This window comes from Carassius carassius, chromosome 24, assembly GCF_963082965.1.
Source record: "Carassius carassius chromosome 24, fCarCar2.1, whole genome shotgun sequence".
NCBI lineage: Eukaryota > Metazoa > Chordata > Actinopteri > Cypriniformes > Cyprinidae > Carassius > Carassius carassius.
Window position 1 is genome coordinate 1,852,005 of NC_081778.1, and position 14,645 is coordinate 1,866,649.

General features: G+C 40.7%; 1 protein-coding gene across 1 annotated transcript in view; it reads left to right on the plus strand.

Annotated features, from left to right (window-relative positions):
- The window catches only part of LOC132102697 (ADAMTS-like protein 4), a 58,569-nt gene that overhangs the window by 24,966 nt on the left and 18,958 nt on the right, over positions 1-14,645 (plus strand). The window contains exons 6-7 of the mRNA XM_059507301.1: positions 7,482-7,621; positions 7,770-7,974. Coding sequence (XP_059363284.1) covers positions 7,482-7,621; positions 7,770-7,974 — 345 coding nt within the window. The remainder of the gene's footprint in view (positions 1-7,481; positions 7,622-7,769; positions 7,975-14,645) is intronic.

The window sequence follows — 14,645 nt, forward strand, 5'->3', positions numbered from 1 at the left end:
GAGTTAGTGAGTAGCTATACTAAGTCATGAGTAAACCTAAATGAAAGGATCAAGTACCCCCTACAGTTCTTTTTTAGTTACTATAACTCTTGTGTAAGTTAACTATACTAACTAAGCATTTGTCAGTACAACATACTATTCCTATTTCACTTTACTTAGTTTTTTCAAGGCAATCAGTTTGCATACTTTTTTTAAGTTAGCCCAACTTATTAGATTTTACAGTGTGTAGAAACTAAAATATTTAATTTAGAATACCGGGTTTAGACACTTGAATATCTAATATAATATATAGAATTTTAAATACTGAGTGTAGAATCATGACTCTTCAGTTTAGAATCTTAAATCTTGAGTTTAAATTCTTGATTTTTGAGTTTAGAATATTGAATCATAAGATTTGAGGTTTAAAAATTTAGTTAAGATTACTTTAGTTTAGTTTAGTTTAATTTAGTTTTTAGTTTATTTGAGGTTACTTTAGTTTAGTTTTTAGTTTAGTTAAGTTGAGGTTACTTTAGTTTAGTTTTTAGTTTAGTTTATTTTGGTTGAGGTTACTTTAGTTTAGTTTAGTTTAGTTTAGTTTAGTGAAGGACTTCAGTCTTGTCTTTAGATTCTTCAGTTTGAACCTTGAGTCTTGAGTTTAGATCCCTGAATCCTGTTTGAAGTTGTTTACTGACGAATTGCTGCTAATGTGTTGTTGTAGCTGACGTGTTGTGTGTGTCTATAGGAGTGGATATTTTATCACTGAGCTGTTTCTCTTCAAGGTTCTGATTGTATTCATGATCTCCCTCCTGCTCCCAGTCTTATCCAGTAAATCATTTCAGATTTACAGAAGGAGAAAGAATTGAGTATTGATTGCATGTTATTACTCCAAACCTTATATATAATGCATAGGGTGCCAGATTGTTTCAATAAGAAAGTGAAATGATATACAGTACAGTGCAGATATAAGGTTTGGCACATTTTGTTTTTGGGTACATGACTGCAGAATGTTTGCTTTGAACTGCAGATGTAGTGTTCGTTATAGTGTCATTAAACTGATAGTGATTTATTCATTTAGCAAATACTTTTATCCAAAGTGACTTATAATGAAGGAATGCCTGAGCACAAGTGATTCACTCTGAAGAGATCGTGTAGCATGACGAGGGCCAAAACACACTTCCCAAATGCCTTGGAAAAGTACAAGCTAGAACAGAGATGTAGGTGTGACACAGTGAAACAGTGTTTTACGGTTTAAGGGTAAGTGTGTCAATAGGTGTGAGTCAAATGCATGCCCTAAAGCTGTAACATTTTTTTTAGCAGGTCGAGTGCATAATTGAACAGGGATCAGAATCAGACATAGTTCTGTATCGGACAGGGCTAAGCAGGGGTCAATTGAGTATGGGACAGCGCAGATATCCTACAGGGTTCAGGATCAGGAAGAGTTCACTGCAAGAATTCAGTTACGCTGTAATGGAAGAGACTTGGCGCTCATTCACCCCTCTGTTTATATTTGCTTCTAAATCTGCTTTTATGTAGAAATGAAATGAAAACAAAAGCCCTCAGGCGTATTCAGGCCATGAGCAGTTGCGAAAGAGGCCTCGGTGTGACAAGGCGACACTGGGACTGTGTGTGTTTTGCTGGTGGAGGAGGTATTAGAATGTGCTCCGACTTATTAGGAGTAAAAGGGTTGTAGGTTCCAGCAGCTATGTGAGCTATTGTTGGACAGGGCTCTGGTGGTTTGGCTATATGGTGAGCATGCTTTTGTTTTGTCGTCCCTAGGAGATCATTTTTTGGCTGGCTCTACGCTAAAGATCATTATGTGATCGTGTGTGTGTGCAGTAATTGTTACTGCATGGCGCTGCTGTGCAGTTCTGTGTATAATTTGGCTTGTTCTCAGTGTGCTAGAGGGTTTTTAAAGGACTTCTTTTTTTTTTTAAAGTTCATTGAAAAAGTTAATTTGCTTGCCCTTGTGTCGTTCCAAACCCATCTGATGTTTGAGGAACAGACCAAGATTTTGTTATTCACAGAAAATGGTGAACAGACCAAAAAGTAATTTATTGAAAATCTCTTTGGCACGTTCAAAAGAGTTCTTGAGAGGAATCGCCAATACAGAAACAAAATTATTAGAGTATTATACTTGGATATTTTCAGTGAATCAGTTGTCAGAACCAATTTGACTGATTCTTTCACAAAACTGATGGATCTGCTTCACTGGAGGGGGAGATTTTTAGTTAGTAGCAACTTAAATTTCAGTTTGTTCCTCACTAAAGAGTATCAGATTACCTAAGAAGAAGACTTAATACATTAATTGACCACTTTTTGTCTTCTGATTCATCAGTTGATTATGTATTGTATTGCCTTTTTATTGCTCATATAAATGAAATTCTGATGCTTGTAAATCAATTAGATGTTTTTTACAGTATAGCAAATGCTTACATAAAATGATATAAATATCAGATATTTTTGTCAAAAAGACGTGAAGCAAGAGCTGAAGCTGGACATTTGTGCAATTAGACTAAAATTCCTTTTACTTGATAAAACAAAGTCTAAACTATCAGTCAGGCAACAGAAGGCATGGAGTAGATTGTGTGACAGGTTTAACAGCAAAGTTTTGATCATGTTGAGGCCTTAGAAACTTCAATTAACCCTTTAAAGCCTACTGTATCATATTTAGTGCATAAAATGTCTTCCGAATTTCTTTTTTCTTCCATAAAAGACAGAAAGTTCTGTGGGTTTGGAGCAAAATAAAGGTGAATATTTTTCCTATGGGAGCTTGATGGAGAGGAGGAAGAGAGCGTGCATGAACAGAGAAACTGAACTCCTCTCTCGCTCGTTTAGTTCTCACTAAACATTCCCTCCTTTCGTTTTCCTTGCATTAGTCCAAATCCTTTGCTATTGTATCCGTCCACTGCCAAAGTCTCTCCACCCAGCTCAGAGAGTATTAGAGAGCGGGATGTGATGGATCAACATGGAAGACTGGGGACAGGGCTGGGATACGGACACAATACTGTAAACAGAGTTTTAGAGGAGTTGGGAAGGACATGTGTTTGGGAGGGATGGAGACACAGCTGTGTTTGTGAGAGAGACGTGTGGGCTATGATCAGAAAAACACTGACCTGCTCTGAAAACATCAGTCCTTTGTAAACACACTCATGCAAATATGCATTTTATGCAAATGTTGAGGATGCATTTTATTCCCATAAAGCCTTTGGAGGAGATGCTTTCCAGGAATATTGCACACTTTGGTGTCGAGTTACAGTTTTATTTCTCTGTCTTTAAAGGAACAAATCCCTTGTTGAATTAACAAGCTATGAAAAACATCTTGCTCATTAAATGTGTTTTCTTGCATTTATATCTCACAATTCTGAGTTTATATCTTTCAATTCAGAGAAAATTATAGCTCCAAATTGTGAGATTTAAACGCAGAATTTCTAGAAAAATGTCTGAATTGTGAGATACGAAGATACTGTGACTTTAATTATTTAAGGGTTTTTTTTTCACATTATGGCTGAAAAAAGCTTCGGGGAAATGTACAGTATTTTACATCTGACTTTATTTTTGGAGTGTTAAGCACATTTTTTACTGAGCAAATGTAGTTTCAAGCACTATTTTATACACTATTTGTACATAGTGTAAGCACACTTTGAACAATATGGTGCCCACAGTACAATGTGCTAGATTTTGAGCTTTCATTTCAAGCGTTGCAGATCAACATCAAAAGCCATATTCTCTGTTTCTCACCTCATGTATTCAGACTGCTGAGAGCCAAGACATTCTTTTACATACAATTGAATTAAAAAATGTGAAACAATTGCCCTTATTTTTAAGTTAATGACAGTAAGTTAGTTTATCATAAATGCTAGTCAGCACATTCAGGAGTAACACTTTCAAAGACCATAAGTAACTGAGATTACATCTAAAGTCCTACATAAGTGTGTCCAAAAAAGCATTCTAAAGTTCTCTTTTGAAAACCTTACTAAAGTGCAGCTCTTTTTCATGCTACGTGGCATTATTGGAAATGTTTGCAAGATGTCTACGGGTCGAAAGAATGTTTTGTGAGTTTTTCAGTAAGCAGTAAGCTAGTATTCATTCGGAGCGGCGCTGGAGTGTGTCATCTGTCTGAGATCTCAATACTACTGACTCTGTAAAGAGCAAACAACCTGTTATATCTGCATCCTGCAAGAAGTCTGTGCAGTCTGTGTGTATGCGTGTGTGTTTTTGATGAAATCTCCTTTGATCAGTAAATCTGGGCTCGTCTTTGCATAACCTCTGCCCACTCTGTCGGCTTTTACATCCAGAATGTCTGAAAATGTGTCGGTTTGGTTTTGCAGTGAGGTGGGCCAGGATTCACTGTAGAACACACACATCTGGCTCAGCCAGTTTCAATACATTTACTTGATTTTATTTAATCAGGGAATAATTAAGAAACAAGCTTGTTAAAGTAACATTTCAGACAGATTTAAACACTACTGGTCTAAGGTTTGGAATAAATAAATATATATATATTTTTTTTTTACATGTCAACAAGAACAAAAAAAAATATTTTATCATGATTTCCACAAACATATTGTGAGCACAGCTGTGTTCAACATTGCTAATAATCAGAAATGTTTCTCGAGCAGCAAGCATCATCATATTTTCATGATTTGTGAAGATCATGTGACACTGAAGACTGGAGGAAAGATGCTGAAAATACAGCTTTGATCACATACATAAATTACACTTTAACAGATACTGACATAGAAAACAGCTGTTGTAAATTGTAATAAGTTTTCAAATTTTTTACTGTATTTTTCATCAAATAAATGCAGTCTTGGTGAGCGTAAGGGACTTTTTTCAAAGAAAAAATCTTAATTATTAATCTTAATTTTTGACCATATTTATACATTTATACATGCATTATTTAAGTAAATAATTTGTTAAATGTTTGGAATAGCAGTGTAATTTTAGCATAACTAATATTAATTAATAAATAATTAATTTTGTTTTAATTTTTTAACTTTCTGAGTTTTAGTAATTACATTTTTATTTATGTAATTTATATGTCTGTATATTTTAAGTTTCATTTCAATTTTAGTTTAACTTAAAGTTAAAATGAGAAATGCCTTGGCATCTAGCAAATGTTACACACACACACATAGATATATATATATATAGTTTTAACTACAATAACCTTGCACTTCTAATTCATATTTCACAAGCACATTTTAGATACAACATTTATTGTTGCATAAGATCAAACGGAGCAGACTTGTTGTTGTGAAGTGTGAGGCTGAAGTGTGTGGATAGTTTTCAGGCTCTCGCTCTTCTTCTGACATTCCAGCTCTTTCTTTTGGTCTGTCTGTATATCCCTCTTTCCCTAAACAGATTCCTCTCTCATCCTGTGCTGTTCTTTCTTTCTCTCGTCATCCCTCGTTCTTCCTGTGTGTCTCTCTGAGTTTGTTTAGAGACAGAGATAGTGGGGAAGTATATTTAGTCTGAATAGACCCACTGTCTGCGTACCAGCGAGAGAGAGAGAGAGAGCAAGAAAAAGAGAGGAGAAATTAAGACAATTCTTATGTATTCTTGCTTTTGCCCTTCTTTAAGATATACCTTTTTGTCCATTATTTTTATAACTTTAATTGACTCTCTCTCTCTCGTCTCTTTCTCTCTCTCTCTATCTCTACCATTGTCTCGTCATAATCTCTCAAAGATAACTTTGATGCAATGGGAAAAGACGGGCTTGGAATCTCTTGCTGTTTTGTCAGTGTCAGCTGATTCTGATGGACAGAGAAAGAGAATCTCTCGTAGCCTGACCTTTGACTGACCAGATAAAGTCTGCTACACATGACAGCATTTCCTGGAAGAACCGCCCACTTAGACAAGAAGAGAGCTGATCTGACTGACATGTGAAGTGACCAACCACCGTTTGTTTTGTGCTTAGGGGCGGGGTTATTTAAATTAGATTTTTTTTAATTCCATGTATTTATTTATTTGTGTATATATTTTTTATTTTAGTATTTTGCATGTGTTATAGTATTTATTCATATTTTGTATAAACATTTATTTTTATTTTTTTTATTTAAAGATTTTGTAATTTGGTTACATGCTAGATTTATTCTTTAATTTATTTATTTTGAATTATTTATGTGCTATTGTAGTATATATATATATATAGGGGTGTAACGGTACACAAAAATCACGGTTCGGTACGTACCTCGGTTTTAAAGTCACGGTTCGGTTCATTTTCGGTACAGTAAGGGAAAGAAATGCAAACATTAAACTGCAGGTTGTTTATTACTATAATTTTTTTAAACAATTTGTTTACACTTTTTTAAACACTTTTTAATTATATATATATATATCTATATATATGAGTTAAGAGCAAAGGTCTGTTTAAATGCCGACTGGAGCTGCATTTGAATTACGGTAGTTTTTTTCCTAGTTGTAGTGATGTTCACACTCGCGTGATGCCTTTTGAAAACTTTAGAGTCAGCTGCAGGGCAGTATTTGCGCTGAACGCAGAGACTTCTGCCACTTAATTTGTTCGTGTGGAAACACAAATATGTGCCTATGTTCCGCACACAAAATATTGCATTAGGTCATTCGGTACACACGTGCACCGTACCGAAAGCCCTGTACCGTACCCATACACGTACCGTTACACCCCTAATATATATATATATATATATTTATACTGTATATTTAGTAGTATTTATTTATATTTATATACTGAATATGACCATCCAAAAACAAGTAATTTCTCTCAGAAAATGCCGCAGAAAACTATGTGACATTTACAGCTTTTTCAGAGATTTGATGTAGCCAACTAAACTTTGTTAAGTTCAGTAAAAAGCTTTTCACAGAATCAGCCCGGCAGACTGAATAAAACCCTGTGTGCTCTTACTGCAGGACGTCAGCCAATCAGATTAGAGCTTGACGGATCATGAAAGTGCTCTTTGTGTGCTTCAGATGAACGGACCGTAGTCCAGCTGAGACTGAAAATAGACAGAAAGACCAGAGAGCAAAAACTTGGATGGACCGATAAGCTAATGGTTAGCTGATATCCACAGTGTTCCCACAGTCGCAGGAAGCCAGGGGGTATCAGGGAATTTATAACCGTGATTTCCAGGAAAACAGATAAAGTCCTAAACGGCAAATATCAAGTGTGTGTTGTATCTGTGTTAGTAAACACCATTAATAACGAGTGCTTCCTGTGTGTTTTGATCATGACATTGATTGGCTGTAATTAATAGCTCAGGACTGTGTTGTGTTTGTGAGAGAGAGAGAGCGAAGCGGCTCGCATCCGCACTAGAGGGATTTCACGAGGTTCACAAAGAGGACAACGTACAACAGAAAAAACAGGCCTTTTTCAGAAAGGGTTTCATTCATGAGGGCAGAAGGATCCTTTCTGATCATGTGTTTATGATGTTTATTGCACTCTTTATGGAACTGTTGATTTCTGTGTGATGAATGTCCACTAATGTGAGATGGCGCTGAGTGATGTGGAGTGTTTTCTGTGGCAGTGGGTCTGGAGCAGCAGTGTGAGCTGACCTGTCGACCGGTCGGGTATCGCTTCTACGTGCGGCAGGCGGAGAGGGTACGAGATGGAACGCCCTGCGCAAATAACACACCCAACCATGTGTGTGTGGGAGGACGCTGTCTGGTGAGAAAACATGATAACATCATCAAGTCTAAATCTGTGAGAACAGCATTACAGATCTTTAGTTGTAGAATCTGGCAGCTCCATGTTTCACTGTAATGGTAATGAAGTCATCTCTGTGTGTGTGTTTCTGTGTGTGTGTGTGTGTCAGAGCGAGGGCTGTGATGGTGTGTTGGGCTCTGGATTGGTTCGGGATCGCTGTGGTGTGTGCGGCGGAGGAGAAAGCACCTGTGAGAGGGTCACAGGAAGTTTCCAGAACACCAGCGTCCCGCTGGGCTACCACAAAATCCTGAACATCCCCCCCGGAGCCACGGCCATCAACATCACTGAGAGACGAGCAAGTCCCAACTATCTGGGTACAAACTGTGTGTGTGTGTGTGTGTGTGTGTGTGTGTGTGTGCGCCTGGTTTGGAATTATTTTCTGCAGTTTTCTGCTTGAGGAAGCCGCTTCATTAAATGAAATGCTAAATAATGTCTTGATGAAAATGTAAAACTGGCTAAAGCTCTGTGTGAGGGTCAGGGGCGGATCTACCGGGGTGGCATGGGGTAGCCAATGCCACCCTTAAAGAAAGCCTTGCCACCCCTGCTGCCACCCCAGCTGGCAGCAACGAATTAACAGTTATGGCCAATTTGAAAACTTACGAGGAATTCAGTCACAAATGGAACTTGCTGTATAAAGCAGAATGTCGCAGAATTCGGCCATTTTTGAAGGAATAAATCAAAAGTAGGGCTGTACATTTAATCAAATCTCGATATGGACTAGTGTCTGTGAATATTAAAGGTCAAAGAGACTGCAATTGTTGTTCTACACGTCTCTGGGATCTATGTGTGCTCTATTATTACTACACACACACAGAAGCACGCGTGGTGTTTTCAGCTCTTCACTATATTGACACATGATGTAGATCACAAACATGAGAGTATTTCACCATTTCATTTGATAAAACTATCGTCATTCATTTGTATCGTACACAGACATAAACTGCAATGTCTTTACGACAACCTGTCAAAATAAAATTTCGGTATAACTTGAAGAAATTTAAACAGAAATATAGTACTATTGCACAGTAGATTAAGATACACTTCAAGTAGGCCTACCTGTAATAGCTAATAATAATACAAGTATATTAAAAAACAGAAACTCTGTCTACAACCCACCACTACAAATTTCTACAACCCACTAAAATAAAAGTTTGGTCTAACTCAAAGAAATGTTGTAAGAAATTGCACAGTAAAATATACTTAAAAAAAGGTCTACTAAAACGTTATTTTAAAGGAATATCACACAAGTTATCATAGATGTTTTAATTTAAACTTGCCAAAACAATAACACCATATTTTTCAAAAACAATTTCTAAAAGTACATTTGTATTTGTGCCTATAATGTTTATGTATGTATTATTATTGTCAGCTAATAAAACCTATGCTTCAGGGACCATATTCATATAACATCATGCTAAATGTAGCTCTTGACTGGTTGAGTTAGATGGTGATTATCACTAAACAGTAGAAAATCAGTTGAGTCCCCCAGCTGTAAATCTCATTGACTAAAGTCTTGTGTTTCTTATAAATTTACATGTTGATAACACTTAATCTTTCAGAATGCTCTCAATTACATGTCGATGCATACTGTATGCATCAGTGAGAAACAAAGTTTAAAATGTGACACTGGTGTAAATGGTGTAAATCCTGCTGAATATGAAGCAGTGTTTTTTTTAGTGTTTCTTATTTTGTATATACAGTCACAGTCAAAAAACAGTTTGCTTCCCCTCTCACACATCTGCCACTCATCACCTGTGTCTTAACATTAATGCCTTTCCTGTGATAATGTCCTTACTTCTATCACACTTCTGTCTCCTATTGTGAGATCAAATTGTATGGTCACTTATTCCTTATATGAACTGTTTCAAATGCAAGACATTGTTTGCATGAGATTAAGTTTGTAAATGGCAGCCTGTGCCCTTTTGTAGTGTGCACATTTATCATTATTTATCATCAAACTGTGAAAACTGTGACTAAATTTCAGTATATATACATCTGCCATATGTTGCCACCCCTCAAAAATTCCTGCCCCCTTCTCGCCACCCCATCAATATTTTTCTTAGATCCGCCCTGGTGAGGGTTAAGCTGCGGGTCAGAAAAGGACATTAGCTCTGTGTTAAATGGAAAGTCCCCTCTGTGAGAGAAACATGTGTGTGGACATTTTTGTTGTGTTTGTCTCTCTCTTTATAGTGACCAAATGTACCTACAATAATGAAACCTGAAAAAACTTTAATTATGCCAACTTTATAGTGGGAAACAGCTTCATCTAATTCCATAATTTTTTTTATGTATTTTTCATTTATACAAAAGAAAATGCATGAATTTTATTTATTATAGATTATTTATTATAAAGACCATACTTAATTGATTATTATTCATAAGATTTTTTCTTTAGACACAAGCCAGAATGTTCCTTAATGTAGGTGCCTTTCTTTACAGCTTTATTTCACCATAAGCAAAAGATAAATTGTCTATAAGAAAGTAGAATTTTCACTTTAAATAAAACTAAAAACATTTTGTTAGTCAATGTTTAGTCTAGTTTACTTACTATTAACATAGACAGGAATTTTCACTTTAAATAATAGGCTGTATTTTTTCTATCAGCACTCTGGTGTCAAACCAAAAAAACTATTAAAACTAAATATTGTTTCTATGGATTTTTATTTGCTTTTAACCAAATCAAAACTACGGAGCCCCTCACATGACAAGCAAGAAAAAAGAAATAAATTGTGCGCATGATTTACTAATTCGTTCCTTCAATTTACTAAAACATGCACATGATTACTATAGCGTTCACTCGATGCACAATTTATAAATCGAGTGAACGCTATAGTAATCACGTGTGCACGTTTTAGTATATTGAGGGAACTAATTAGTAAATCGTGCACACTATTTAGCCTTATATTTTTTCCTGCGTGTCATGTGCGCGGCTCCGTACAAAACAAAACGTCTCAGGTTACGAATGTAACCATGGTTCCCTGAGAGGGAACGAGACACTGCGTCCTCTGAGGGGACAGTATGGGGAACACCTCGTCGTGACCCGTGTCTGAAGCATACTTTGAAAAACGCCAACGTGTTGGCCGGCGACAGCCTCTGACGTCACTACCAGCGCGACTATAAATACGCGCCCGTAGGACCCGTCACTATCTTCTTCGTGAAGTTTGCGTCCGAAGCATGGCAGGGAGCTAGAGGACGCAGTGTCTCGTTCCCTCTCAGGGAACCATGGTTACATTCGTAACCTGAGACGTTCCCTTTCAAGGGAACTTCTAACTGCATCCTCTGAGGGGACACTTTGGGGAACAGTATACCCACGCCGCCATGCTGAGGGGAGTGCAGAACAGAATCATGGCAAACACTAAGTACCAACTCTACCGCTTTTCTCTTCACCGGGAGTCGCCCCTGGGACGGTCTGACGGCTGCCTTATGACATTATCCCTTACGGCCAAAGGCCTAAGCTACATACCCAACTTATCCTGTAGGGCCCTGGCCCGGGGTAGAGCTAAAGGCTTGGAATCACAGAGATTCCTTTAAAGGGATACGGCTAAAAGCCTGGCACTTTCCTCTACCAAGTCTTTGCCTGTCACACAGGGGCTACTGCTAGCTTTCGCAAAACCTGCCGAAAGGGCTGTCCCCACAGCACTCTAGTATTGGCGCCCTGTTCTAGATAGGTATCCGAGGATACCTAGGTGGAGTGGTGCCCAAGATGAACGGGGCTTAAACCAACTCAAGAAAGGGCACGAAGCAGCAGCGCGAAGCCCTTACCATCTAGGGATTATAGAAAGAACGCAGAGACTAGCGTGCGAACTTACCACAATGTGGATTTCAGAAAGTGCGCAAAGACTCCCGTGCACACTTACCATAACATGGATTTACAAATACTGTTCTAAGGAGGGGCTCTCGTGGAACTCTATCAGAGCAGCTCGCAGAAGAGTGGCCCGGGAACAGAGCAATTGGAGGCCTCAGCCCCTGCCTCAGCAGGATGCCTGCTCTCACAGAGCGTCTCAAACAGTATGTGGTACTGGAGTGCTCTGAAGAACCGTGAATCAGTCTCCCAAGAGAGGAAGACTCCGAGCTCCGAGCATCATGCTCATAGGTGACCCTTTCAGAAAAGGGGAGCGCTGCTGAACTACCCGAAAATTTCCCACACAGCCCCCCCAAGTTGAGGGGGCTTGGGGTGTACAATAAGTACACACCGGTTGGATGAGGCCCAAGGAACACCGGGGCGAATCATCCCAAGAAAGGGAACGAAGCGGAGCGCGTAACCCTTACCATACAGGATTTTAGAAAGTGCGCAGAGTCTTGCGTGCACACTTACCACTTTACGTGGATTTCAGAAAGTGCGCAGAGACTTGCGTGCACACTTACCACTTTAGGTGGATTTCAGACAGTGCGCAAAGCGTTAACATGCACACTGACCACCATGTGGATTTGAGAAAGTACACAGGCAAGCGTGTGTACTGAAAGGTTACCTGACAACCACAGTATATGGGAGCTCACATTCAGAGAGGCCTGTGAAGCCTGCTACCTGATAACCACAATATGTGGGAGTTCACCTACAGAGAGGTCTAGAGAGGCCTACTATCTGTTACCAGATAACCACCCCAGTGGAAACTGAAAGCAATATGGAACTCGACTCCAGGGAGGCCTGGTGAGGCCTACTACCTGACAACCACAAATCGCGGGAGCTCGTTTTTTAGGAAGCGCACAGTATGTGGGAGCTAAATCTCCAGGGAGGCCTGGTGAGGCCTACTACCTGGCAACCACAGTATGTGGGGGCTCTTCTTCAGAGAGACCTGATGAAGCCTACTATCTGAAAACCACAATGTGCTATTTAGTGGAACGCACAATATGTGGGAGCTAAATCTCCAGGGAGGCCTGGTGAGGCCTACTACCTGGCAACCACAGTATGTGGGAGCTCGTCTTCAGAGAGACCTGATGAAGCCTACTATCTGAAAACCACAATGTGCTATTCCGTAGAAACGCATAGTATGTGGGAGCTAAATCTCCAGGGAGGCCTGGTGAGGCCTACTACCTGGCAACCACAGTATGTGGGAGCTCGTCTTCAGAGAGACCTGGTGAAGCCTACTATCTGAAAAAGCCACAATATGCTATTCCGTGGAAACGTATAGCCTGTGGGAGCTAAATCTCCAGGGAGGCCTGGTGAGGCCTACTACCTGGCAACCACAGTATGTGGGAGCTCGTCTTCAGAGAGACCTGGTGAAGCCTACTATCTGAAAGAGCCACAACATGCTATTCCGTGAAAAAAGCATTGTATGTGGGAGCTAAATCTCCAGGGAGGCCTGGTGAGGTCTACTACCTGGCGACCACCGAACGTGGGAGCTCACCTTCAGAGAGACCTGGTGAAGCCTACTATCTGAAAACCACAATATGCTATATAGAAGAGACGCACAGTATGTGGGAGCTAAATCTCCAGGGAGGCCTGGTGAGGCCTACTACCTGGCAACCACAGTAAATGGGAGCTCGTCTTCAGAGAGACCTGATGAAGCCTACTATCTGAAAAAACCACAATATGCTACCCCGTGGAAACGCATAGTATGTGGGAGCTAAATCTCCAGGGAGGCCTGGTGAGGCCCACTACCTGGCGACCACAGAACGTGGGAGCTCACCTTCAGAGAGACCTGGTGAAGCCTACTATCTGAAAGGACCACATTATGCTATTTAGTGGAGACGCACAGTATGTGGGAGCCAAATCTCCAGGGAGGCCTGGTGAGGCCTACTACCTGGCAACCACCGTATGTGAGAGCTCACCATCAGGGAGGCCTGATGAAGCCTACCACCTGATAACCACAATATGTGGGAGTCCACCCAGCCCCTCATGTTGAGGGAAGCGATGCTTGAGGTGCATAACAAATACACACTGGTTGGATGAAGCCCAAGGAACACCGGGGTGAATCATCCCAAGAAAGGGAACGAAGTGGAGCGCGTAACCCTTACCATACAGGATTTTAGAAAGTGCGCAAAGTCTTGCGTGCACACTTACCACTTTACGTGAATTTCAGAAAGTGCGCAGAGTCTTGCGTGCACACTTACCACTTTACGTGGATTTCAGACAGTGCGCAAAGCGTTAACGTGCACACTGACCACTATGTGGCTTTGAGAAAGTACACAGGCAAGCGTGTGTACAGAGAGGTTCCCAAGCGTCGCAGAGGCGCTGGATCGCACGGGAGCGGTGAGCTCCAACCCTCTTTTCTAGGTGAGGGGAGCATCACCTGAGGCAGTAAATACAGAGCTTCTTGCCGTAACCACCACCTCCCCGGATGCGCCAGGCGGCCAGGCGGCCCCTCAGGGTGACCTGGACAGACATCTATGGAATTCCCTGCAGTGCTGTGCCAATTCTTTGGCCACCTAGCTACTGTAAAGGAAACTCACAGAGATTGTTAGTAGACATATAACCACCAGCAACATAACGTCCATAAACAGGTAGAGCAAGGGTTACGTACTCACCCACCCTCCTGTACTGGAGTCCCGCTGCGGGGTGCCCCCTCTGGTCCGGACCGTCAGTAAGGCGGTTGCTATGAACATAGAACCAACCAAAACATCATAGGTCCAGAAAGGAGACTGTTATGTGAGAGACCGTCCACCTAACCTCGATCAGGTGGAAAGCTGGTGGCTGCAGGGGAATTAGGCAGGGGAGGACAAAAAACAGAGGTTAAAAATATCCGGAGCTACTAGGTCATCCTACCGCTCTGACCCGGGCGAGGACGCTGCCTCGTCCGAATCACGTCCCTCAGACCCTGCTTACCGCTCCGTGACCCGCGGTTCCTCTTGCCCCTGCCCTTAGGCGGGGGAGGAGCGCGAGCCGCAACACTAGCCTTCTGTGCCCCTCTACGACCCTCAGATCGAGATAGGCCAGGACCCCTGAGTTGCTCGGGCTCGGACCTGGACCGTCGTGGAATGAAGGATTTAAAGGCCGCTGAGCGCGCCCTTGCCTCCCTGAACTTCCCGACCACCATCTCGACGGAGG